Raw genomic sequence first — 27,043 nt, 5'->3', positions numbered from 1 at the left:
AACATCATGAGGGGGGGACATTGCTGGGAGGGGGGTCGGCAGGTTTGCAGGGGCCGTGGGGAAGCACTGCTGCTCCTACTGGGCTACAGGCAGTGCTGGAAAACCATTTACCCACTGGATCTGGCAACTCCCTCTTCCCTTCAGCTGCCAGGTTTCCCGAGCCCTGGGAAACGCGGCCCGCTGCCATTAAATCTAAATGGCTGCCAAAATATGAAGAACGCAACCTTATTAACATATTAAAATCACTCACCCGCCTCTCCAGCGTGGGCTACTCAGCTGCCCTCAAACCAGCCGCGGTTAAATCAGAAATAGGCGCGTTCACAGCGGCTTGGGGTCAAAGTCCCCATTTTTAGCAATTTAACCCCTTACCCTGACCCTCTCCCACCCGTCATGGAGTGGGGGGGGAGGGGGTTAAAATTCTCCCCAACCTGTCTAGGCTTCAGTTGTTACTATTCTGGTAAGATGTGATGTTTATAACTATTCAAAATCGTGTTGCCTTCTACAGATAAGAAATAAATGCCACTCACATCGAGTGTACATGGAGTGACATTGCCATCTGGTATAGTAGCATATGTCACATAAAGATCACATGACAATAATCTCAGAATTGATAGGTTCAGACTAAGTCATCTGACATTGTCTATCTAAGTGCATAAATAGGCTCACTTCCAGTAATTCTTTGGAATTCCATACGGAGAACATGTCAGAATTGCTTAGTAGCTCCCATACCCCGATGGATATCTTACTTGTAAGTATAACTTGCTTGTACTTTCTGTCGTTATTAATAAGCCAACATGTTGATTTATCACTGGCATCAAAACCTATATAATTTCGATTAATCTACTCGGTTGATCCAACACATGTCGGTCAGACCAGCTAAGGGTGGCAGGTTCCCTTTCCTGAAGAACATTAGTTGAACTATTTGGGATTTTACACCAGTCTTTCATGGGAATGTATTTCTGGTGCCAGCCCACAAATTTAATATCATAAATTAGATTTGGAGTAAAGCTGTAAAGGGTGTTTTACGGAAGCCAATTCCCAGTCATCTTTCTTTTGCTTGAACTGTTCTGACTCGGTGCCTATAGCTGCTTAGTTTGATGCGTCTGTTCCAGTGTTTGTTGTTTGATCAGCTGGTTTCCCAGTAACCTGTTGCTTTTCAAGAAATGCACTTGTAGCCTCCATTGGGCTCTCCAGTTTGCTTCTTCCAATTTTTTTGGATAATGGATTTCTCCTTTTAAGGGCAACCTGTAGCCCTTTAACACCTGCTGTTTCCAGGATGTAAGCCCTTGACCCCCCCTGTGCTCCAGGAGCACCCAGGCATCAGCACTCCTGCAGTCACCGTGCTGGGCAGCGCACAGCAAGCCCCATGTGACAGTAGGACCTTGCAAAAATACTCTGTAACTGTCAGTACCACAGACTCATGGCCCAGTGAGGGGCTACAGCCCGGCCCCAGTGAGGGGCTACAGCCCGGCCCCAGTGAGGGGCTACAGCCCGGCCCCAGTGAGGGGCTACAGCCCTGCCGCAGTGAGGGGCTACAGCCCGGTCCCCGTGAGGGGCTACAGCCCGGTCCCCGTGAGGGGATACAGCCCGGTCCCCGTGAGGGGATACAGCCCGGTCCCCGTGAGGGGATACAGCCCGGTCCCCGTGAGGATACAGCCCGGTCCCCGTGAGGATACAGCCCGGTCCCCGTGAGAGGATACAGCCCGGTCCCCGTGAGAGGATACAGCCCGGTCCCTGTAAAGGGATACAGCCCGGCCCCAGTGAGGGGATACAGCCTGGTCCCTGTAAAGGGATACAGCCCGGCCCCGGTGAGGGGATACAGCCCGCGGGGTCCCCGTGAGAGGATACAGCCTAGTCCCAGTGAGGGGATACAGCCCGGTCCCCGTGAGAGGATACAGCCCGCGGGGTCCCCGTGAGAGGATACAGCCTAGTCCCAGTGAGGGGATACAGCCCGGTCCCCGTGAGGGGATACAGCCCGGCCCCAGTGAGGGGATACAGCCCGGTCCCTGTGAGGGGATACAGCCCGGCCCCAGTGAGGGGATACAGCCCGGTCCCTGTGAGGGGATACAGCCCGGCCCCTGTGAGGGGATACAGCCCGGTCCCTGTAAGGGGATACGGCCCGGCCCCGGTGAGGGGATACAGCCCGGTCCCTGTAAGGGGATACGGCCCGGCCCCGGTGAGGGGCTACGGCCCGGCCCCGGTGAGGGGCTACAGCCCGGCCCCAGTGAGGGGATACAGCCCGGTCCCTGTGAGGGGATACGGCCCGGCCCCGGTGAGGGGATACAGCCCGGTCCCTGTAAGGGGATACGGCCCGGCCCCGGTGAGGGGCTACGGCCCGGCCCCGGTGAGGGGCTACAGCCCGGCCCCAGTGAGGGGATACAGCCCGGCCCCAGTGAGGGGATACAGCCCGGCCCCAGTGAGGGGATACAGCCCGGCCCCAGTGAGGGGATACAGCCCGGCCCCAGTGAGGGGATACAGCTCGGCCCCAGTGAGGGGATACAGCTCGGCCCCAGTGAGGGGATACAGCTCGGCCCCAGTGAGGGGATACAGCTCGGCCCCAGTGAGGGGATACAGCCTGGCCCCAGTGAGGGGATACAGCCCGGTCCCTGTGAGGGGATACAGCTCGGCCCCAGTGAGGGGATATAGCCCGGCCCCAGTGAGGGGATACAGCCCGGCCCCAGTGAGGGGCTACAGCCCGGCTCCTGTAAGGGGCTACAGCCCGGTCCCAGTGAGGGGATACAGCCCGGCCCCAGTGAGGGGATACAGCCCGGTCCCTGTAAGGGGATACAGCCCGGCCCCGGTGAGGGGCTATGGCCCGGCCCCGGTGAGGGGATACAGCCCGGTCCCTGTAAGGGGATACGGCCCGGCCCCGGTGAGGGGCTACAGCCCCACCCCAGTGAGGGGATACAGCCCGGCCCCGGTGAGGGGCTACAGCCCGGCTGAAGTGTCTGCATCAAGTCGACATGTTTCTTTACAATATATAAATATTTAGGACAAAAATGTAACTTCTGAAACTCACATGACTCTGCATATCTCGCTGAGTCCCTGCAGGGTGAAAGATTCTCTGTAGATGAAAATACACAGAATTTACAAAGGATTAACATTTCTATAGGTTGGAGAGATGGGCCTAGAACCTGTGCTCTTTTCTCGGGCAGATGACCAGAATCCTGGGAACGGAGGGGCTGGAAATTGGGCCAAAACCCACCTCTGGAAAATCTCAGGGATCAGGCCATCGGATGGTGTCGGGGAGGGAGGGGTTTTCCAGGTTTCCACCCGCACTCCTCCTGGAAATGCTGTCCGATTCACCCCTGTTAACAGGCGGTGGTTATGGAGGCCTGCAGGAAACTGAGGTGAGAGCAGTAACACTGAGCTGAGGCTGACACCTGTTCCTGCCGCTCTGTAAAATTGCGGTGTCACGTCAGTGTCCTCCGTGTCCATGGAGACCCTGATGGAATTGTTAGTTTTAGAGGGCAACGAATCAGTCACTTGGTTCATTTGCACCCAGCTGTTCGGCTGATGTTACAGATGTCTCAGCCTGAAATGACCCCGTAGTGCAGAAGTTACGGGCAGTGGTGACCTTAACAGCCACTGCCGGAGCCATGCATATGGCGGAGGCAGGATTCACAGTCACCTAGCTCTTTGAACAAACCCTTCACAGTCAAATACAAGCAGGAGCCCTTCTGCCTCCACTGCTGCTGCTCTTCTTCCAAGTAGCAAAAATAAGGGGGATTTCCAATGGGAAACCCACTGTGCCCTGTCCGAATAGCGGGAGAGGGGTAGTTGGCAGCCTTTGAGCAAATGGCACAAAAGTAGGTGGCAAAGCGTGTGGCAACAATGGTTTTAAAACAAAAGAAAGAAAAACCCAGTAAAAGATTTGAACAGTAATCGTATAACTTGTCCCTTTGAACCTCAGGGTAGTGCCAGGCAATGCTAGATGCCAGTTTTATGCAGGCGTGATTAAGACTCAGTGTAAATGAGGTTTAAACTAAAGTGGCAGGGGGTTGGGAACCTGAGCAGGGAGAGAGAGGAAAGCGTAACAGGAAGGGACAGAAGGTATGGAGTAATAGGTAAAGTGTTAAAAAAGGAAAAAGCAGGAACTAAGCGTCACAAAACAGATTTGAAAGTTCTTTATCTGAATGCACGTAGCATTCGTAATAAAATGGACGAGTTAACGGCACAAATAACTACGTATGGGTATGATCTTGTGGCCATTACAGAAACATGGCTGCAGGGTGACAACGACTGGGAATTAAATATGCCAGGGTATTTAACAATCAGGAAGGACAGGCAGGAAGGAAGGGGAGGTGGGGTGGCTATGTTAATAAAGGAAGGAATCACTGTAATACAGAGAAATGATATTGGGACAAAGCATCAAGATAATGAAACAGTTTGGGTGGAGATAAGGAATAATAAGGGAAAAAAAACATTAGTGGGCGTAGTATATAGGCCTCCTAATAGTTGCAACTCTGCTGGAAGAAGTATTAATCAGGAGATAGTCGGGGCATGTAATAAGGGAACAGCCATAATTATGGGGGATTTTAATTATCATATTAACTGGACAAATCAAATTGGGCAGAGCAGCCTTGAGGACGAGTTCATTGAGTGCATCAGGGATGGATTTCTTGAGCAGTATGTAACTGATCCGACAAGGGGGCAGGCAACCTTGGACCTGGTCCTGTGTAATGAGTCAGGATTAATTAATAATGTCCTAGTTAAGGATCCCCTTGGAACGAGCGACCACAACATGGTTGAATTCCATATCCAATTAGAGGGTGAGAAGGTTGATTCTCAAACAAGCGTACTGAGCTTGAATAAAGGAGACTATGATGGTATGAGAGCGGAATTGATTAAAGTGGACTGGGAAAATAGATTAAAGGGTAAGACGGTACATGAGCAGTGGTGTTCATTTAGGGAGTTATTTTACAACTTTCAAAATAAATATATTCCACTGAGGAAAAAAGGGTGTAAAAGAAATGACAGCCACCCGTGGCTAAGTAAAGAAATCAAGGATAGTATCCGACTAAAAACAAGGACATATAAGGTAGCCAAACTTAGTGGGAAGATAGAAGATTGGGAATTCTTCAAAAGACAGCAAAAAGTAACTAAAGGATTGATTAAGAAAAGGAAGTTAGATTATGAAAAGAAATTAGCAAAAAATATAAAAACAGATAGCAAGAGTTTCTATAGTTATATAAAAAGAAAAAGGGTGGCTAAGGCAAACATAGGTCCCTTAGAGGATGAGACCGGGAAATTAATGGTGGGAAACATGGAGATGGCAAAAATGCTGAACAAATATTTTGTTTCAGTCTTTACAGTAGAGGACACTAAGAATATCCCAACACTGGACAAACAGGGGACTCTCGGGGGGGAGGAGCTAAATACGATTAAAATCACTCAAGAGATGGTACTCAGTAAAATAATGGGACTCAAGGCGGATAAATCCCCTGGACCTGATGGCTTCCATCCTAGGGTCTTGAGGGAAGTGGCAGTAGGGATTGTGGATGCTTTGGTGATAGTTTTCCAAAATTCCCTGGACTCAGGAGAGGTCCCGGCAGATTGGAAAACTGCTAATGTAACACCGTTATTTAAAAAGGGTAGTAGGCAGAAGGCTGGAAATTATAGGCCAGTTAGCTTAACATCTGTGGTGGGTAAAATTTTGGAGTCTATTATTAAGGAGACAGTAACGGAACATTTAGATAAGCATAATTTAATAGGACAAAGTCAGCATGGCTTTATGAAGGGGAAGTCATGTCTGACAAATTTGCTTGAGTTCTTCGAGGATATAACGTATACGGTGGATAAAGGGGAACCAGTGGACGTAGTGTATTTAGACTTCCAGAAGGCATTCGACAAGGTGCCACATAAAAGATTATTACTTAAGATAAAAAATCACGGGATTGGGGGTAATATTCTGGCATGGGTGGAGGATTGGTTATCAAACAGGAAGCAGAGAGTTGGGATAAATGGTTCATTTTCGGACTGGCAACCAGTAACCAGTGGTGTTCCACAGGGGTCGGTGCTGGGTCCCCAACTCTTTACAATCTATATTAACGATTTGGAGGAGGGGACCGAGTGCAACATATCAAAATTTGCAGATGATACAAAGATGGGAGGGAAAGTAGAGAGTGAGGAGGACATAAAAAACCTGCAAGGGGATATAGACAGGCTGGGTGAGTGGGTGGAGATTTGGCAGATGCAATATAATATTGGAAAATGTGAGGTTATGCACTTTGGCAGGAAAAATCAGAGAGCAAGTTATTTTCTTAATGGCGAGAGACTGGAAAGTACTGCAGTACAAAGGGATCTGGGGGTCCTAGTGCAAGAAAATCAAAAAGTTGGTATGCAGGTGCAGCAGGTGATCAAGAAAGCCAACGGAATGTTGGCTTTTATTGCTCGGGGGATAGAATATAAAAACAAGGAGGTATTGCTGCAGTTATATAAGGTATTGGTGAGACCGCACCTGGAATACTGCATACAGTTTTGGTCTCCATACTTAAGAAAAGACATACTTGCTCTCGAGGCAGTACAAAGAAGGTTCACTCGGTTAATCCCGGGGATGAGGGGGCGGACATATGAGGAGAGGTTGAGTAGATTGGGACTCTACTCATTGGAGTTCAGAAGAATGAGAGGCGATCTTATTGAAACATATAAGATTGTGAAGGGTCTTGATCGGGTGGATGCAGTAAGGATGTTCCCAAAGATGGGTGAAACTAGAACTAGGGGGCATAATCTTAGAATAAGGGGCTGCTCTTTCAAAACTGAGATGAGGAGAAACTTCTTCACTCAGAGGGTGGTAGGTCTGTGGAATTTGCTGCCCCAGGAAGCTGTGGAAGCTACATCACTAGATAAATTTAAAACAGAAATAGACAGTTTCCTAGAAGTAAAGGGAATTAGGGGTTATGGGGAGCGGGCAGGAAATTGGACATGAAGCTGAGTTCGGATCGGTCAATGCCCTGTGGGTGGCGGAGAGGGCCCAGGGGCTATGTGGCCGGGTCCTGCTCCGACTTCTTGTGTTCTTTAGATTTGTGGTTGGGATCAGATCAGCCATGATCTTATTGAATGGCGGAGCAGGCTCGAGGGGCCGATTGGCCTACTCCTGCTCCAATTTCTTATGTTCTTATGTTCTTACCATATCATTATCACCCGATTTACATGTGCCAGAAACGGTGGCAGAAAATCGGGCGGCTGTGGAAATGGAGGGGCATTTGGCAGAACAGTCGCCTGCACAATTACCGCCCCAAGATCGGGCAGAACGCTGTGGGAAATCTAGACTGACGTACATGAACACAGGGGAGGAAGAATCCAAGAGTCGGCGAGGGGCCGTGTACAGATACCTACCTGTGTTGTAATACTCAGTCATGACTGGTACGAGGCCACACTTTCCTGCAATAACCATTTTTGCACTGTGGAGGACGACAACATCAGCTTCAGCCAGCTGCAAAATAAAAGATTCTGTTAGCGGACCGAGCTCCTAAACATTACCCACTGCTTATTTCAACTTGTTTGGTCCGTTTGTTACTTGCTGCTGAGCTCACTGTGCGGCTTTGATCTCCTGTCGATCTCTTCTCACTTGGAAACATGGTATGAATTTCCCTCTGTGTCTCTCTGCCTTTCTTCTTCCACTGATTCCAACTGAGGGCTCTCGCTTGCAGGGAGAAACCAGTTGAATAACTTTTGTCTGAACTCTGACCTCTGAGAAACACCCCATAGTTGCCCTCCACTCCCATAGCAACAGGGGAACATAAACTTTTGCCAGTATCAACGCTGCTGGGTGCTCGCTGGCAAGGGAATGGACCAATCCAGGAAGATGCAGCCACTTGGGGCCAGAGCCGGCAGGTCTGGCTAAAGATCGTCGTAAAGAAGAATCGTCCCTCTTCTAGAGAGACCACCTTGACTTTCCTTCACTGCCTCAGGCCTTGGAACAGGCGTAAACACTCTTGTGGACCCCACGTCCACTGCTGTGACGCCCTGTATGCCTGCCTCTTGCAGGTGTACAGTGCACTGGGAGCCACGGGAGACGGGACCGGTGAGACTTCCAGTGGGGGACGCCATCCCACCATTTCTGCTTCCACTCCTGACAAGAGGCTGTGATTGGGCGATCACAAGATCCTCCAACAGAGAGACCCCAGTGCATCACCAGAGACCGAGAACAACGCAGACCTGCCCCCATAACGCTGCCAGTTTGCCCATATCACCGAGGAACTTTGGGGCCTCCGTCTTATTGCTCTTGCATAATTTTTCTCCAGCTCTTCCTCTCCTCTCCATTTCCCTCACTGTCTGTCTCTCTGGCCCTCAAAATTACAAACATTCAACACATGTCTCTGAAATTCCTCTCTTACTTTAGCGAAGAGTTAGAGGGAGGAGTCTCAGACAAGCACGGTCGGAGTTTGTCTGTTAATATCCCACACTGTAATTTTGGGGCTTGTGAAATGACTTGTGTACAAAATTATGAGGGGCCTAGATAGAGTGGATGGGAAGGACCTATTTCCCTTAGCAGAGGGGTCAATAACCACGGGGCATAGATTTAAAATGATTGATAGAAGAATTGGAGCGGAAATGAGGAAAAATATTTTCACCCAGAGGGTGGGTGGGGGTCTGGAACTCACTGCCTGAGAGGGAGGTAGAGGCAGAAACCCTCAACTCATTTAAAAATACCTGGATGTGCACCTGAAGAGTCGTGACCTGCAGGGCTACGGACCAAATGCGGGAAAGTGGGATTAGGCTGGGTGGCTCGTTTCTCAGGCGGTGCGGACACAATGGGCTGAATGGCCTCCTTCTGTGCCGTAAATTTTCTATGATTTTATGATTCTATAATGAACTTATATACAACCTTAAGACCTCAGTTAGAGTATTATCTGCAGTATAGGGCTGAACACTATAGGAAGGATATTGAGACATTAGAGAGGGTACAACACAGATTCACTCGGATGCTGCCTGGTATAAGGTAACACAAATGCAATGAAAGATTTGACAAATTGGGGCTTTATTCATTAAAATAATGCAGATTATGGGATGATATGATAGAAATGTTTAAACTGATGGAAGGATGGGACAGGGTAGATAGAATCAGACTGTTTCCGGTAGTTGAGAAGTTGAGAACGAGGGGCCATAGACACAAGATTAAATGTAAGAGATTTAGAACACAGGGCGGGAGGAACTTCCTCACACAGGGAAGTGTGAGGCTGTGGAATTCACTTCAAGGCTTTGTGGTTGAGGCAGAAATTATGTCGACTAGTCAAGATTAGATTGGATAGGTGGATGAAGGAAATGGGATAAAGGGATATAGGAACAAGGCAGTTAAATTTGATATTTTCTTGCATGGAGAGTAAATGCCGACATGGACTGGTTGGGCCGAATGGCCTGTTTCCCTATTGAAACTTCCATGTATCTCTACGCCATGCTCCAATTACACCCTCCCTCCAGTGAAGGAACTGCTGCACCACCACTGGCAGGAGGGTGTAATTACAGCATGACTAGTTTAGAGTGGAAGTTTCCATTATAAATGAGAACATCGGAATGTATAACAGAGAAATATAAATAAGGACAGACTTTAAAATAGGGACTGAATTACACCTGCGTGTCCTGCCCCGCCCATCTCCCCACCTAATGACTACAGTTGGTCCACACTCTCCATGTGCAACACCTTTGGAAATCGAATAGTATTTATAAAAATTGTAACATGTCAGATAAAAAGTTGATTTGTTTTGGTAAAATAAAATTGAGAAAGGAATATCTAATCCCAGGTGAAACTACACTGTCTTGATACACACCCTCTAAACCTCAGTTACTGGTTCGCTGTGTGTCGGGGTCAACAGGACCTTGTTAACAGATACTTGTGTGGTTACTCAACGAATTATAGCCCTCCCATTTCAAATATACCCCTTGTACTCCAAATATAACCCTCACATTCCAAATATACCCCTTCTACTCCAAATAAACCCCTCCCATTCCAAATATACCCCTTGTACTCCAAATAAACCCCTCCCATTCCAAATATACCCCTTGTACTCCAAATAAACCGCTCACATTCCAAATATACCCCTTGTACTCCAAATATAACCCTCACATTCCAAATATACCCCTTGTACTCCAAATATAACCCTCACATTTCAAATATACCCCTTGTACTCCAAATATAACCCTCACATTTCAAATATACCCCTTGTACTCCAAATAAACCCTTCACATTTCAAATATACCCCTTGTACTCCAAATAAACCCCTCACATTCCAAATATACCCCTTGTACTCCAAATATAACCCTCACATTTCAAATATACCCCTTGTACTCCAAATAAACCCCTCCCATTCCAAATATACCCCTTGTACTCCAAATATAACCCTCCCATTCCAAATATACCCCTTGTACTCCAAATATAACCCTCCCATTCGAAATATACCCCTTGTACTCCAAATATAACCCTCCCATTCGAAATATACCCCTTGTACTCCAAATAAACCCCTCCCATTCCAAATATACCCCTTGTACTCCAAATATAACCCTCACATTCCAAATATACTCCTTGTACTCCAAATAAACCCCTCCCATTCCAAATATACCCCTTGTACTCCAAATATAACCCTCACATTCCAAATATACCCCTTGTACTCCAAATAAACCCCTCACATTCCAAATATACCCTTGAACACCACATGTACCCCTCAAATTCCAAATATACCCCTTGTACTCCAAATAAACCCCTCACATTCCAAATATACCCTTGAACACCACATGTACCCCTCACATTCCAAATATACCCCTTGTACTCCAAATAAACCCCTCCCATTCCAAATATACCCCTTGTACTCCATATATAACCATCCCATTCCAAATATACCCCTTGTACTCCAAATATAACCCTCCCATTCCAAATATACCCCTTGTACACCAAATAAAACCCTCCCATTCCAAATATACCCCTTGTACTCCAAATATAACCCTCCCATTCCAAATATACCCCTTCTACTCCAAATATAACCCTCACATTCCAAATATACCCCTTGTACTCCAAATAAACCCCTCACATTCCAAATATACCCCTTGTACTCCAAATAAACCTCTCCCATTCCAAATATACCCCTTGTACTCCAAATATAACCCTCCCATTCCAAATATACCCCTTGTACTCCAAATATAACCCTCCCATTCCAAATATACCCCTTGTACTCCAAATAAAACCCTCCCATTCCAAATATACCCCTTGTACTCCAAATATAACCCTCACATTCCAAATATACCCCTAGTACTCCAAATACAACCCTCCCATTCCAAATATACCCCTTGTACTCCAAATAAAACCCTCCCATTCCAAATATACCCCTTGTACTCCAAATATAACCCTCACATTCCAAATATACCCCTTGTACTCCAAATATAACCCTCCCATTCCAAATATACCCCTTGTACTCCAAATAAACCCCTCCCATTCCAAATATACCCCTTGTACTCCAAATATAACCCTCCCATTCCAAATATACCCCTTGTACTCCAAATATAACCCTCTCATTCCAAATATACCACTTGTGCTCCAAATATAACCCTCACATTCCAAATATACCCCTTGTACTCCAAATATAACCCTCCCATTCCAAATATACCCCTTGTACTCCAAATAAACCCCTCCCATTCCAAATATACCCCTTGTACTCCAAATATAACCCTCTCATTCCAAATATACCCCTTGTGCTCCAAATATAACCCTCACATTCCACATATACCCCTTGTACTCCAAATAAACCCCTCACATTCCAAATATACCCTTGAACACCACATGTACCCCTCACATTCCAAATATACCCCTTGTACCCCAAATATACCCCTCACATTCCAAATATACCCCTTGTACTCCAAATAAACCCCTCACATTCCAAGTATACCCTTGAACGCCACACGTACCCCTCACATTCCAAATATACCCCTTGTACTCCAAATATACACCTCACATTCCAAATATACCCCTTGTACTCGAAATAAAGCCCGCCCATTCCAAATATACCCCTTGTACTCCAAATATACCCCTCACATTCCAAATATACCCCTTGTACTAAAAATATAACCCTCACATTCTAAATATACACCTTGTGCTCCAAATAAACCCCGCCCATTCCAAATATACCCCTTGTACTCCAAATATAACCCTCACATTCCAAATATACCCCTTGTACTCCAAATAAACCCCTCCCATTCCAAATATACCCCTTGTACTCCAAATATAACCCTCACATTCCAAATATACCCCTTGTACTCCAAATAAACCCCTCCCATTCCAAATATACCCTTGAACACCACATGTACCCCTCACATTCCAAATATACCCCTTGTACCCCAAATATAACCCTCACATTCTAAATATACCCCTTGTACTCCAAATATAACCCTCACATTCCAAATATACCCCTTGTACTCCAAATAAACCCCTCCCATTCCAAATATACCCCTTGTACTCCAAATATAACCCTCACATTTCAAATATACCCCTTGTACTCCAAATATAACCCTCACATTCCAAATATACCCCTTGTACTCCAAATAAACCCCTCACATTCCAAATATACCCTTGAACACCACATGTACCCCTCAAATTCCAAATATACCCCTTGTACTCCAAATAAACCCCTCACATTCCAAATATACCCTTGAACACCACATGTACCCCTCACATTCCAAATATACCCCTTGTACTCCAAATAAACCCCTCCCATTCCAAATATACCCCTTGTACTCCAAATATAACCCTCCCATTCCAAATATACCCCTTGTACTCCAAATATAACCCTCCCATTCCAAATATACCCCTTGTACTCCAAATAAAACCTTCCCATTCCAAATATACCCCTTGTACTCCAAATATAACCCTCCCATTCCAAATATACCCCTTCTACTCCAAATATATCCCTCACATTCCAAATATACCCCTTGTACTCCAAATAAACCCCTCACATTCCAAATATACCCTTGAACACCACATGTACCCCTCTCATTCCAAATATACCACTTGTGCTCCAAATATAACCCTCACATTCCAAATATACCCCTTGTACTCCAAATATAACCCTCTCATTCCAAATATACCCCTTGTGCTCCAAATAAACCCCTCACATTCCAAATATACCCTTGAACACCACATGTACCCCTCACATTCCAAATATACCCCTTGTACCCCAAATATACCCCTCACATTCCAAATATACCCCTTGTACTCCAAATAAACCCCTCACATTCCAAGTATACCCTTGAACGCCACACGTACCCCTCACATTCCAAATATACCCCCTGTACTCCAAATATACCCCTCACATTCCAAATATACCCCTTGTACTCCAAATAAACCCCTCCCATTCCAAATATACCCCTTGTACTCCAAATATAACCCTCACATTCCAAATATACCCCTTGTACTCCAAATAAACCCCTCCCATTCCAAATATACCCTTGAACACCACATGTACCCCTCACATTCCAAATATACCCCTTGTACCCCAAATATAACCCTCACATTCTAAATATACCCCTTGTACTCCAAATATAACCCTCACATTCTAAATATACCCCTTGTACTCCAAATATAACCCTCACATTCCAAATATACCCCTTGTACTCCAAATAAACCCCTCCCATTCCAAATATACCCTTGAACACCACATGTACCCCTCCCATTCCAAATATACCCCTTGTACTCCAAATATAGCCCTCACATTCTAAATATACCCCTTGTACTCCAAATAAACCCCTCCCATTCCAAATATACCCCTTGTACCCCAAATATAACCCTCACATTCTAAATATACCCCTTGTACTCCAAATATAACCCTCACATTCCAAATATACCCCTTGTAATCCAAATAAACCCCTCCCATTCCAAATATACCCTTGAACACCACATGTACCCCTCCCATTCCAAATATACCCCTTTTACTCCAAATATAACCCTCACATTCTAAATATACCCCTTGTACTCCAAATAAACCCCTTGTACCCCAAATATACCCCTCCCATTCCAAATATACCCCTTGTACTCCAAATAAACCGCTCACATTCCAAATATACCCCTTGTACTCCAAATATAACCCTCACATTTCAAATATACCCCTTGTACTCCAAATAAACCCCTCCCATTCCAAATATACCCCTTGTACCCCAAATATACCCCTCACATTCCAAATATACCCCTTGTACTCCAAATAAACCCCTCCCGTTCCAAATATACCCCTTGTACTCCAAATAAACCGCTCACATTCCAAATATACCCCTTGTACTCCAAATATACCCCTCACATTCCAAATATACCCCTTGTACTCGAAATAAACCCCTCCCATTCCAAATATACCCCTTGTACTCCAAATATACCCCTCACATTCCAAATATACCCCTTGTACTCCAAATATAACCCTCACATTCTAAATATACCCCTTGTACTCCAAATAAACCCCTCCCATTCCAAATATACCCCTTGTACTCCAAATATAACCCTCACATTCCAAATATACCCCTTGTACTCCAAATAAACCCCTCCCATTCCAAATATACCCCTTGTACTCCAAATATAACCCTCACATTCCAAATATACCCCTTGTACTCCAAATAAACCCCTCCCATTCCAAATATACCCTTGAACACCACATGTACCCCTCACATTCCAAATATACCCCTTGTACCCCAAATATAACCCTCACATTCTAAATATACCCCTTGTACTCCAAATATAACCCTCACATTCCAAATATACCCCTTGTACTCCAAATAAACCCCTCCCATTCCAAATATACCCTTGAACACCACATGTACCCCTCCCATTCCAAATATACCCCTTGTACTCCAAATATAGCCCTCACATTCTAAATATACCCCTTGTACTCCAAATAAACCCCTCCCATTCCAAATATACCCCTTGTACTCCAAATAAACCCCTCCCATTCCAAATATACCCCTTGTACTCCAAATATAACCCTCACATTCCAAATATACCCCTTGTACTCCAAATAAACCGCTCACATTCCAAATATACCCCTTCTACTCCAAATATAACCCTCACATTTCAAATATACCCCTTGTACTCCAAATAAACCCCTCCCATTCCAAATATACCCCTTGTACTCCAAATCTAACCCTCCCATTCCAAATATACCCCTTGTACTCCAAATATAACCCTCCCATTCGAAATATACCCCTTGTACTCCAAATAAACCCCTCCCATTACAAATATACCCCTTGTACTCCAAATATAACCCTCCCATTCCAAATATACCCCTTGTACTCCAAATAAACCCCTCACATTCCAAATATACCCTTGAACACCACATGTACCCCTCACATTCCAAATATACCCCTTGTACTCCAAACAAACCCCTCCCATTCCAAATATACCCCTTGTACTCCAAATATAACCCTCCCATTCCAAATATACCCCTTGTACTCCAAATATAACCCTCCCACTCCAAATATACCCCTTGTACTCCAAATAAAACCCTCCCATTCCAAATATACCCCTTGTACTCCAAATATAACCCTCACATTCGAAATATACCCCTTGTACTCCAAATATAACCCTCTCATTCCAAATATACCACTTGTGCTCCAAATATAACCCTCACATTCCAAATCTCCCCCTTGTACTCCAAATATAACCCTCTCATTCCAAATATACCACTTGTGCTCCAAATAAACCCCTCCCATTCCAAATATACCCCTTGTGCTCCAAATATAACCCTCACATTCCAAATATACCCCTTGTACTCCAAATAAACCCCTCACATTCCAAATATACCCTTGAACACCACATGTCCCCCTCACATTCCAAATATACCCCTTGTACCCCAAATATACCCCTCACATTCCAAATATACCCCTTATACTCCAAATAAACCCCTCACATTCCAAGTTTCCCCTTGAACGCCACACGTACCCCTCACATTCCAAATATACCCCTTGTACTCCAAATATACCCCTCACATTCCAAATATACCCCTTGTACTCGAAATAAACCCCTCCCATTCCAAATATACCCCTTGTACTCCAAATATACCCCTCACATTCCAAATATACCCCTTGTACTCGAAATAAACCCCTCCCATTCCAAATATACCCGTTGTACTCCAAATAAACCCCTCCCATTCCAAATATACCACTTGTACTCCAAATATAACCCTCACATTCCAAATATACCCCTTGTACTCCAAATAAAACCCTCCCATTCCAAATATACCCCTTGTACTCCAAATATAACCCTCACATTCCAAATATACCCCTTGTACTCCAAATAAACCCCTCCCATTCCAAATATACCCCTTGTACTCCAAATAAACTCCTCACATTCCAAATATACCCTTGAACACCACATGTACCCCTCACATTCCAAATATACCCCTTGCACCCCAAATATACCCCTCACATTCCAAATATACCCCTTGTACTCCAAATAAACCCCTCACATTCCAAATATACCCCTTGTACTCCAAATAAACTCCTCACATTCCAAATATACCCTTGAACACCACATGTACCCCTCACATTCCAAATATACCCCTTGTACTCCAAATAAACCCCTCACATTCCAAATATACCCTTGAACGCCACATGTACCCCTCACATTCCAAATATACCCCTTGTACTCCAAATAAACCCCTCACATTCCAAATATACCCCTTGTACTCCAAATAAACCCCTCACATTCCAAATATACCCCTTGTACTCCAAATATACCCCTCACATTCCAAATATACCCCTTGTACTCCAAATAAACCCCTCACATTCCAAATATACCCCTTGTACTCCAAATAAACTCCTCACATTCCAAATATACCCTTGAACACCACATGTACCCCTCACATTCCAAATATACCCCTTGTACTCCAAATAAACCCCTCACATTCCAAATATACCCCTTGTACTCCAAATATACCCCTCACATTCCAAATATACCCCTTGTACTCCAAATATACCCCTCACATTCCAAATATACCCCTTGTACTCGAAATAAACCCCTCCCATTCCAAATATACCCCTTGTACTCCAAATATACCCCTCACATTCCAAATATACCCCTTGTACTCGAAATAAACCCCTCCCATTCCAAATATACCCGTTGTACTCCAAATAAACCCCTCCCATTCCAAATATATCACTTGTACTCCAAATATAACCCTCACATTCCAAATATACCCCTTGTACTCCAAATAAACCCCTCCCATTCCAAATATACCCCTTGTACTCCAAATATAACCCTCACATTCCAAATATACCCCTTGTACTCCAAATAAACCCCTCCCATTCCAAATATACCCCTTGTACTCCAAATAAACTCCTCACATTCCAAATATACCCTTGAACACCACATGTACCCCTCACATTCCAAATATACCCCTTGTACCCCAAATATACCCCTCACATTCCAAATATACCCCTTGTACTCCAAATAAACCCCTCACATTCCAAATATACCCCTTGTACTCCAAATAAACTCCTCACATTCCAAATATACCCTTGAACACCACATGTACCCCTCACATTACAAATATACCCCTTGTACCCCAAATATACCCCTCACATTCCAAATATACCCCTTGTACTCCAAATAAACCCCTCACATTCCAAATATACCCTTGAACGCCACATGTACCCCTCACATTCCAAATATACCCCTTGTACTCCAAATATACCCCTCACATTCCAAATATACCCCTTGTACTCCAAATAAACCCCTCACATTCCAAATATACCCCTTGTACTCCAAATATACCCCTCACATTCCAAATATACCCCTTGTACTCCAAATAAACCCCTCACATTCCAAATATACCCCTTGTACTCCAAATAAACTCCTCACATTCCAAATATACCCTTGAACACCACATGTACCCCTCACATTCCAAATATACCCCTTGTACTCCAAATAAAGCCCTCACATTCCAAATATACCCCTTGTACTCCAAATATACCCCTCACATTCCAAATATACCCCTTGTACTCCAAATATAATCCTCCCATTCCAAATATACCCCTTGTACTCCAAATATAACCCTCACATTCCAAATATACCCCTTGTACCCCAAATATACCCCTCACATTCCAAATATACCCCTTGTACTCCAAATAAACCCCTCACATTCCAAATATACCCCTTGTACTCCAAATATACCCCTCACATTCCAAATATACCCCTTGTACTCCAAATATACCCCTCACATTCCAAATATACCCCTTGTACTCCAAATATAACACTCACATTCCAAATATACCCCTTGTACTCCAAATATAACCCTCCCATTCCAAATATACCACTTGTGCTCCAAATAAACCCCTCCCATTCCAAATATACGCCTTGTGCTCCAAATATAACCCTCACATTCCAAATATACCCCTTGTACTCCAAATAAACCCCTCACATTCCAAATATACCCTTGAACACCACATGTACCCCTCACATTCCAAATATACCCCTTGTACCCCAAATATACCCCTCACATTCCAAATATACCCCTTATACTCCAAATAAACCCCTCACATTCCAAGTTTCCCCTTGAACGCCACACGTACCCCTCACATTCCAAATATACCCCTTGTACTCCAAATATACCCCTTACATTCCAAATATACCCCTTGTACTCGAAATAAACCCCTCCCATTCCAAATATACCCCTTGCACTCCAAATATACCCCTCACATTCCAAATATACCCCTTGTACTCGAAATAAACCCCTCCCATTCCAAATATACCCGTTGTACTCCAAATAAACCCCTCCCATTCCAAATATACCACTTGTACTCCAAATATAACCCTCACATTCCAAATATACCCCTTGTACTCCAAATAAACCCCTCCCATTCCAAATATACCCCTTGTACTCCAAATATAACCCTCACATTCCAAATAAACCCCTTGTACTCCAAATAAACCCCTCCCATTCCAAATATACCCTTGAACACCACATGTACCCCTCACATTCCAAATATACCCCTTGTACCCCAAATATAACCCTCACATTCTAAATATACCCCTTGTACTCCAAATATAACCCTCACATTCCAAATATACCCCTTGTACTCCAAATAAACCCCTCCCATTCCAAATATACCCTTGAACACCACATGTACCCCTCCCATTCCAAATATACCCCTTGTACTCCAAATATAACCCTCACATTCTAAATATACCCCTTGTACTCCAAATAAACCCCTCCCATTCCAAATATACCCTTGAACACCACATGTACCCCTCCCATTCCAAATATACCCCTTGTACTCCAAATATAACCCTCACATTCTAAATATACCCCTTGTACTCCAAATAAACCCCTCCCATTCCAAATATACCCTTGAACACCACATGTACCCCTCACATTCCAAATATACCCCTTGTACTCCAAATAAACCCCTCCCATTCCAAATATACCCTTGAACACCACATGTACCCCTCCCATTCCAAATATACCCCTTGTACTCCAAATATAACCCTCACATTCTAAATATACCCCTTGTACTCCAAATAAACCCCTCCCATTCCAAATATACCCCTTGTACTCCAAATATAACCCTCACATTCCAAATATACCCCTTGTACTCCAAATAAACCCCTCCCATTCCAAATATACCCCTTGTGCTCCAAATAAACTCCTCACATTCCAAATATACCCTTGAACACCACATGTACCCCTCACATTCCAAATATACCCCTTGTACCCCAAATATACCCCTCACATTCCAAATATACCCCTTGTACTCCAAATAAACCCCTCACATTCCAAATATACCCCTTGTACTCCAAATAAACTCCTCACATTCCAAATATACCCTTGAACACCACATATACCCCTCACATTCCAAATATACCCCTTGTACCCCAAATATACCCCTCACATTCCAAATATACCCCTTGTACTCCAAATAAACCCCTCACATTCCAAATATACCCTTGAACGCCACATGTACCCCTCACATTCCAAATATACCCCTTGTACTCCAAATAAACCCCTCACATTCCAAATATACCCCTTGTACTCCAAATAAACCCCTCACATTCCAAATATACCCCTTGTACTCCAAATATACCCCTCACATTCCAAATATACCCCTTGTACTCCAAATAAACCCCTCACATTCCAAATATACCCCTTGTACTCCAAATAAACTCCTCACATTCCAAATATACCCTTGAACACCACATGTACCCCTCACATTCCAAATATACCCCTTGTACTCCAAATAAACCCCTCACATTCCAAATATACCCCTTGTACTCCAAATATACCCCTCACATTCCAAATATACCCCTTGTACTCCAAATATAACCCTCCCATTCCAAATATACCCCTTGTACTCCAAATATACCCCTCACATTCCAAATATACCCCTTGTACCCTAAATATACCCCTCACATTCCAAATATACCCCTTGTACTCCAAATAAACCCCTCACATTCCAAATATACCCCTTGTACTCCAAATATACCCCTCACATTCCAAATATACCCCTTGTACTCCAAATATAACCCTCACATTCCAAATATACCCCTTGTACTCCAAATATAACCCTCACATTCCAAATATACCCCTTGTACTCCAAATAAACTCCTCACATTCCAAATATACCCTTGAACACCACATGTACCCCTCACATTCCAAATATACCCCTTGTACTCCAAATATAACCCTCACATTCCAAATATACCCCTTGTACTCCAAATAAACTCCTCACATTCCAAATATACCCCTTGTTCAGCAAAGATAGACCTCACACTCCAAACACGCTCCAATATACTTCTCACACTCCTTTCTATCAGTTCATGGGTCCTATTATATATAACTAATAGCAACAATACAACCCATTTCTCCATTTATTGCTCCCCTTGGTAACACATGACATTTCCTGTACAAGGAGGAGACAAGAGCCTGTTCCCTGGAATCGGCCAAACCCCCTGTGTGACTTTGCATTAGGGGCTATACAAACTAGCTGGGGTTCATCCACCCATCTGTGCAAATGCCTCAACTCATTTGACCCCCCCTCCCCCACCACCCGTGAAGCGGGGTAGGTCAGAGATTGACTGGGTAAGGAAATGCAGTCCCCATTTTATAAGGTGACATGTTGACATGTTATTAAATGTGCTGGTCATGTGTACCGTAATCTTCTGGATGCAGTCTTCCATGGAGTTAGCCTGGATACAGCCGACTGATGTCCAGTTGCTGCACTTATTGTATTCATCCACACCGATGGTGCACCAACGTAGAATGTTGTCAGTAGGAGCAGTGCCCTCACCTGGGGAATAGGAGCACACTGACTTCTGTTTACATCACTTTATCCCCCCATTCTTTATAAATCAAATTTTCAGCCCCACCCGACCACCATATCACAGCGTTCCCGGACTTGAGAAGCAGGTAACAAGAGATGTGACAGAGGTGTGCAGGCTCCCTCCTGCTTTGGTTCTTACTCTCCCTGTTGGCCGGAAAGTTTCTGCTCTGCTCACCAAGCTCCCTCTGATAGACCAACGGAGCCTGCGTGGGAAACGGCAGAGCTTTCATAAGGCGTTTTGATCATGACAGTACGGCACCAGAGCTTTCAAGCAGCGACCTGCCACCTCCTGATGAGTGTGAGAAAATAGAGGGCAGAACATGCAAAATGCTCCCAATCTTCAGGATAAGCTAAGTGGCAATGCAGAGAAATGTTCAGCACTATCTCCTTAACAAAGGAACACTAGGAACAATAGGTCATACAGGCCCTCAGGCTTGCTCTGCCATTCAATTAGATCATGGCTGATCTGCACCTCAACCCCATTTACCTGCCATATCCCTTGATATCCTTCCCCACCAAAAATCTATCATTCTCAATCTTGAAACCTCCAATTGTCCCAACACCCACAGCCTTTAAGAGGAGAGAGTTCCAAATTTCTACCACTCTTTGTGTGATAAAGTGTTTCCTGATTTTGCTCCTGAATGGCCTCGCTCTAATTTTAAGCTTGTTCTCTTGTACTTGATTCCTCCACCAGAGGAAATAGTTTCTCCGTATCTACCCTATCGAATCCTTTTAACATTCTCATAGAACCTTCTCTGCTCCAGTGAAAAGATCCCCACAAAGTTACTCAGAGCCATTCTTTAGCCTTTCTGCTCCCATGACCACCAAACAAAAAATTACAGGTAAGTTTATCCTCAGTCTTTGAACATACTAGGGAGTTAAACATCCTGGCATAACGGGAGGTGTAATACTGGCCAGCAGGTGGAATACTCTGATTGTGACCAGAGCTTTACTTGAACTTTTCATAACTCTTCTGAGATCTTCAATTGAGTTTGTGAATTCCCTGCCCAGATACAGCTGGGAATTCATCAGTTGTGTGGGTAGGCAGGTCAGGTGCACCTGAGAGGGCAAGTGTGTCCTCGTTTTATCATCTCGACCAAAGGACTGCACCCCCAACGGGTCAGTGCTCCCTCAGTTTTGCACTGAAATGTCAGCCTGGATTCTGTGCCTCAAGCTCTGGAGTGGGACTGTGAAGCCACAGCCTTCTGACTTAGAGGCAAGAGTGCCACCAACCGCGCCACAGTTGACACCAAGACGTGGAAAGGTGTTTACTTGGATCTGTGCAACGCATCAAATATGCATTACGTTAAACCAAAAATGGCTGCCATTCCTAGTGAATGAGACTTGGTCCGGAGACAGGATCCTGAGATCCTTCAAGTTCCCTCATGTGATTCCCTACCCTGACCACGCTGGCAGAGCCTTACGTCTGAACTAATGTGGTCTGCGATGACGTCAACCTGCTCTCCTGTTATTTCCTATCCCCTCTGAGGATCGTGAGTTGGGAGGAGTAGACCACCATTTTGCCAGTGAAGGGAGGGGGAGGGTTTTGCAACTGACCTGCGGGTCTAACTGTGCAAATCATTACAGCTGACCTCAGACCTGTCCTCGCCCGACATACACACGTGCACTTTCCAGTGAGGGGGTCACTGGATAGTGATCAGAGAGTGGGAACCCTGGCAGGTTTTCTCCTCCCGAACTCAGGGGTTGCTGAGGTAAATTGTAGCCCCCTAGCCCCCTCCCCTACCCCACCCCCTCCCCACCGCCACCACCCTGGCTATGTTCAGCCAACTGGAAGAAAGACGTGCTTCTGTCGGAAACCTGTTAACGTGCGTCACCAGCGATCAATTATTTCCAAGTGCGAGCATTGCTGCAATGAGGCAAACGCAGAATCCTAGAGTTTTACAGCACAGCAGGAGACCATTCGGCCCATTGCACCTGTGCCAGTTCTGTGATCCATTTAGTCCCATCCCCTTGCCCTTTCCCCAGACCCTTTTTAATTTTCTTTTTCGAATACTTACCCACTTCTACTTTTTAAATGCCATTATGGATTTTACTGTTTCTGGTCGGTGTTTGTGTGTAAAATTAATTCATTCATTCGTTCTTCCAACCTCTCACTTCATTCCTTTGTTGCTGCTCTTAAAGTTATGCTCCTCATTACCCACTCACTGAGTGATGGAAATTGTTTTTTCCCATTAGCCTTGTCAAAGCCCCTCACAATTTTTAACACCCTCCAGCAGTTCTCCAGTTAGCCCTTTCTGTTCTCTGGTCTCTTGTGTCGCAGTCATTTTGCACAAAGCAAGATTACCACAAATAGCAAGGAGGTGAGTGACAAGTTAATCTGTTCTTGGTGCTGGATGAAGGAGGAATGTTGGCCGGGACACCAGGAGAACTCCCTGCTTGTTTTTTTTAATAGAGCCCCGTTATCTGTAATGTGGACCTGAGCTGCCAGATGGCGCCATGGGTTAATGTCTCATCCAAAGAAAGACGAGTACATGGCACATGGTTCAGTTATCTACGGAAACATTGAAATGGTGAATATGTAATTAGAATGTTATTAATGTGATCACTACAATGTGGTTGATTTGAATAAAATATGATTAATATGCAATTAAATTGTAATTACATGTGGAACCGGGTGACATAGAGGGTTAGACATTGGAAAAACTGACCCCGTACTGGTGTACACAGATACATAAACTGTACCTGTACTGGGGTACACGGATACACAAACTGCACCTGTACTGGGGTACACGGATACACACACTGCACCTCTACTGGGGTACACGGATACACAAACTGCACCTGTACTGGGGTACACGGATACACACACTGCACCTCTACTGGGGTACACACATACACACACTGCACCTGTACTGGGGTACACGGATACACACACTGCACCTGTACTGGGGTACACGGATACACACACTGCACCTGTACTGGGGTACACGGATACACACACTGCACCTCTACTGGGGTACACGGATACACAAACTGCACCTGTACTGGGGTACACAGATACACAAACTGAACCTGTACTGGGGTACACAGATACACACACTGCACCTGTATTGGGGTACATAGGTATACATACTGCACCTGTACTGGAGGACACAGGTACACACACTGCACCTGTACTGGGGTACACACATACACACACTGCACCTGTACTGGGGTACACAAACTGCACCTGTACTGGGGCACACAGATACACAAACTGCACCTGTACTGGGGTGCACAGATACACACACTGCACCTGTACTGGAGTACACAGATACACAAACTGCACCTGTACTGGGGTACACAGATGTACACACTGCACCTGTACTGGGGCACACAGATACACAAACTGCACCTGTACTAGGGTACACACTTACACAAACTGCACCTGTACTGGGGTACACAGATACACAAACTGCACCTGTACTGGGGTACACAGGTACACAAACTGCACCTGTGCTGGGGTACACAGATACACACACTGCACCTGTACTGGGGTACACAGATGTACACACTGCACCTGTACTGGGGCACACAGATACACAAACTGCACCTGTACTAGGGTACACACTTACACAAATTACACCTCTACTGGTGTACACAGATACACAAACTGCACCTGTACTGGGGTACACAGATACACACACTGCACCTGTACTGGGGTACATAGATACACAAACTGCACCTGTATTGGGGTACACAGATACACACACTGCACCTGTAATGGGGTACACAGATACACACACTGCACCTGTACTGGGGCACACAGATACACAAACTGCACCTGTACTGTGGTACACAGGTACACAAACAGTACCTGTATTGGGGTACACATATACACAAACTGTACCTATACTGGGGTTACACAGGTACACACACTGCACCTGTACTGGGGTACACAGATACATCTACTGCACCTTTACTGTGATACACAGATACACAAACTGTACCTGTATTGGGGTATACATATACACAAACTGTACCTATACAGGGGTACACATATACACAAACTGTACCTATACAGGGGTACACAGATACACAAACTGTACCTGTATTGGGGTACACATATACACAAACTGTACCTATACAGGGGTACACAGATACACAAACTGTACCTGTACTAGGTACACAGATATAGCTTAAACTGAAAAAATAAGAATATTTTCTAATAATCATTAATTTTCTTATTTGTAGGGAGGGAATCAGATGAGGTCAGTTTCCCTCTGTTCTAGGTCACTTTATGATTAAAAATTAAAAAGCCTTCCCCATGAATGGACATTCACCTTCCAGGCAAAAATCACTTGAACACAAGATGCTGTGCAGGATCCCAAATATAACAACTTCAGCCATACAGGGTGAGAAGAACCCAAACTGCCAAGCACTCACTAAAAAAACCTTTTATTCTAAAAGAATAGAAATGACTTACAAATAATTCCCAAGACCAAAGCTGTGAACAGCAGCCTCATCCTGCCCCACGGGTTCGAAGGCTGGTGGAAGAGAGAAATGGCCTGTCGCTACGCAGCTCTGAGGGGGTCGATATGCTCCAGCTCCCTTTTTACAGAGCTCTGAATTGGCAGAAACACAGCTGAATATAACTCTGATCTCTGTTTACTGAGTGTTTCACAAGAACTTACCAGAAACTAACCAGTGCAATTCAAACAAACCTTTTTTGGGGAATTCGATAGAAGGATTTTTTTAAGCTTCATTACTTCCAAACATGTCATCAGTTGAATACTGGTAAATAGAGAGAGGTTGGGTAATGTTGCCCGGAACTGATTTCCAATCTTTCACCTTTCCCAACTCTTCCCTCATGTGATTAACCCTTTCTTATCTTTCCAATAAATGCTTGTCCTGATCTCAGCCCAGTCACCAGTAGGGGCACCAGAATTAGCCCTTCTGCCTCCCTGGGCTGGTGGAGGGAAAAGTCAGTCGGGGTTCCCATTTCCCTGTGACTTCTGTTGCTTGTCACTTGAGGACAGGATTGAAGCCCACACCGTTCAGCCCCTCGCCTGCGTCAGCTGATCTCACAGGCCACGGTGTTAGACGACAGAGCAATAAGCCGCGGTTCCCACTGCTGGTCGCTGCTGCACAGTGTGTGGACATCAAGTGAGGACAGGTTTGGGTCAGTTGTGATGCCCCCCATGGTTGACTAGGCTACTGACATTCCAGTCTCACATTTGAAAAATGGCCACTTGGTTGAGGTACAGCAACAAGAAACCAGAGTTTAGGAGAGGAGCCGAGAAAATTGGGGAGAAAATTAATTCTCCAATAAGTTGATTTTATTTTTCTCATTGGAGCAAATAGAAGTTTCCAGAATGAAAAGATTCTTCCAATAAATGATTCTCCTACCATCTTATTGCTTTTTTTCCCCGATATCAGCCCATGTTGAAATCCTCATTCATGCCTTTGTCATCTCCAGACTTGACTATTCCAATGCTCTCCTGGCCAGCCACCCATCCTCCACCCTCCATTAGCTTCAGCTCATCCAAAACTCTGCTGCCCAAACCCTATCCCGCACCAAGTCCTGCTCACATATCACCCCTGTGCTCGCTGACCTACATTGGCTCACGGTCCATCAACATCTCAAGTTTAAAATTCTCAACCTTGTGTTCAAGTCCCTGAATAGCTTCACCTTCCCTCTCTCTGTATCCACCTCCAGCGATACAACCCCCCCCATCGCCGAACTCTCCGTTCCTCTGATTCTGCTCTCTTGTGCATCCTCTGCTCCCTTGACCCCAGCATTAGCTTGTAGGTCCCATTCTCT

At 45.0% G+C, this 27,043-nt stretch overlaps 1 protein-coding gene across 2 annotated transcripts in view; it reads right to left on the bottom strand.

Moving 5' to 3' along the window:
* LOC137331633 (serotransferrin-A-like) overlaps positions 1–26,046 on the bottom strand; it is a 37,469-nt gene extending 11,423 nt beyond the window's left edge. The window contains exons 1-5 of one of the 2 annotated variants that reach the window (XM_067995560.1): positions 25,944–26,046; positions 25,706–25,844; positions 21,110–21,246; positions 7,339–7,435; positions 3,020–3,064 (exon numbers count right to left, since the gene is read on the bottom strand). In XM_067995560.1, the coding sequence (XP_067851661.1) occupies positions 3,020–3,064; positions 7,339–7,435; positions 21,110–21,246; positions 25,706–25,745 (319 nt within the window). In that variant the 5' untranslated portion in view covers positions 25,746–25,844; positions 25,944–26,046. The remainder of the gene's footprint in view (positions 1–3,019; positions 3,065–7,338; positions 7,436–21,109; positions 21,247–25,705; positions 25,845–25,943) is intronic. The other variant, XM_067995561.1, reaches the window with a different exon arrangement.
* Between the last annotated feature and the right edge of the window lie 997 nt (positions 26,047–27,043).

Source organism: Heptranchias perlo, chromosome 13 (genome assembly GCF_035084215.1).
Source record: "Heptranchias perlo isolate sHepPer1 chromosome 13, sHepPer1.hap1, whole genome shotgun sequence".
In the NCBI taxonomy this organism is placed as follows: Eukaryota; Metazoa; Chordata; class Chondrichthyes; order Hexanchiformes; family Hexanchidae; genus Heptranchias; species Heptranchias perlo.
The sequence above is the reverse complement of the archived record's forward strand: the minus strand, read 5'-3'. Positions and strand labels throughout refer to the sequence as shown.